The following is a 1,442-nucleotide window of genomic DNA, read 5'->3' as shown; positions in this document are numbered from 1 at the left end:
TTTATTTATTTTTGGCCAGGGCTGGGTTTGAACCTGCCACTTCTGGCATATGGGGCCAGTGCCCTACCCCACTGAGCTACAGGCGCCACCCGAGACAGAGTCTTACTTGGTTGTCCTCAGTAGAGTGCCATGGTGTCACAGCTCATAGCAACTTCAAACTCTTGGGCTCAAGTGATTCTCTTGCCTCAGCTTTCCAAGTAGCTGGGACTACAGGTGCCCACCACAACGCCAGGCTGTATGTTAGAGATAGGGTCTTGCTCTTGCCCAGGCTAGTCTCAAACCTGTGAGCTCAGGCAATCTACCCGCCTAGGCCTCTCAAGTGCTAGGATTACAGGCATGAGCTGCCATACCTGGCCTACAATTTTTTTACTTTAAAAGTCTATCTCTCACTAGGTACAATGGCACATATCTACTGGCACAACTACTTAAGAGGCTTAAACCCTGGAGTTAAGAGTCCAGCCTAGGGAACACAGTGATACCTTATCTCTTACAACAAAATCTGTGGTTGCTTAAAAAGATTGGGAATCACCCATCTGTTGTAGGAAAGGCTCCCACACACTCTGGTCCGTGGAGTCCCACCACCCACTCATCACCTAACAAAACAGGAAGTCCTTTCTGTGTCCCTCCCTAGATTTAACTACAGGCTGCAGGGGTCAGTTGGGGCCCATTTGAAAGCCACAGCCAAAAGGCCTGTACTCAGGCCGCACTCTACCTCTAGTCCACGTCTCCGCCAGGGTCTCACCTCGGGGACTGTGGGGCGGAGACGGACGGCTGCTACCTTCTTCCTCGCTGCCAGTGTCAGGGTCACTGCTGTCTTGTAGCCGTTCCTCAGGGCTACCCAGGTCCTGCCTCTCTCGATCTTCAAAGGGTCGCTGGCTGGAGCGAATAGTCACAGGCAGATCCAGGCGGTCAGGGCCTCGGCTGGGCTGTGGACAGCAGGCAAGAAAAGCAGGCCAGCTCTGCTTAGCGGAGGCGGTAGATCCTGCTCGCCATCAGGGCTCAGCCATGACTCCACCTCAGTAAATCTATCACCAACTGATTTCTCTCAGCATCACCACCTAGGTTATTTTCCTTCAATACCTTCTGCTGTACCCATCTAAATTTTTTTTTTTTGAGACAGAGTCTCACTACATTGCCCTCCATAGAGTGCCATAGAGTTAACAGCTCACAGCAACCTCAAACTCTTCGGCTTAAGCAATCTCTTGCCTCAGCCTCCCAAGTAGCTGGGACTACAGGCACCCACCACAACGCCGGCTACATATATTTTTTGGTTGTAGTTGTCATTGCTGTTTGGGCAGGCCCCAGCTACGTTCAAACCTGCCAGCTCTGGTGTATGTGGCTAGCACACTAGCAGCTGAGCTACAGATGCCAAGCCCCTAAATTTCCTTTTAGTTCTTCAACCAGGATCTTAATACCCTTAATACTGACTGATTTTGGCTCGG

General features: G+C 51.2%; 1 protein-coding gene across 6 annotated transcripts in view; it reads right to left on the bottom strand.

Moving 5' to 3' along the window:
* ARHGEF2 (Rho/Rac guanine nucleotide exchange factor 2) overlaps positions 1 to 1,442 on the bottom strand; it is a 68,377-nt gene that overhangs the window by 1,853 nt on the left and 65,082 nt on the right. For 4 of the 6 annotated variants that reach the window (XM_012808629.2, XM_023516489.1, XM_023516490.1 and 1 more), the window contains one exon: positions 713 to 926. In XM_012808629.2, coding sequence (XP_012664083.2) covers positions 713 to 926 — 214 coding nt within the window. The remainder of the gene's footprint in view (positions 1 to 712; positions 927 to 1,442) is intronic. The other 2 variants (XM_012808632.2, XM_023516488.1) reach the window with 1 other exon arrangement.

The sequence above is a fragment of the Otolemur garnettii genome, unplaced genomic scaffold (assembly GCF_000181295.1).
Source record: "Otolemur garnettii isolate 467f Iridium unplaced genomic scaffold, OtoGar3 scaffold00091, whole genome shotgun sequence".
Lineage (NCBI taxonomy): Eukaryota > Metazoa > Chordata > Mammalia > Primates > Galagidae > Otolemur > Otolemur garnettii.
The sequence above is the reverse complement of the archived record's forward strand: the minus strand, read 5'-3'. Positions and strand labels throughout refer to the sequence as shown.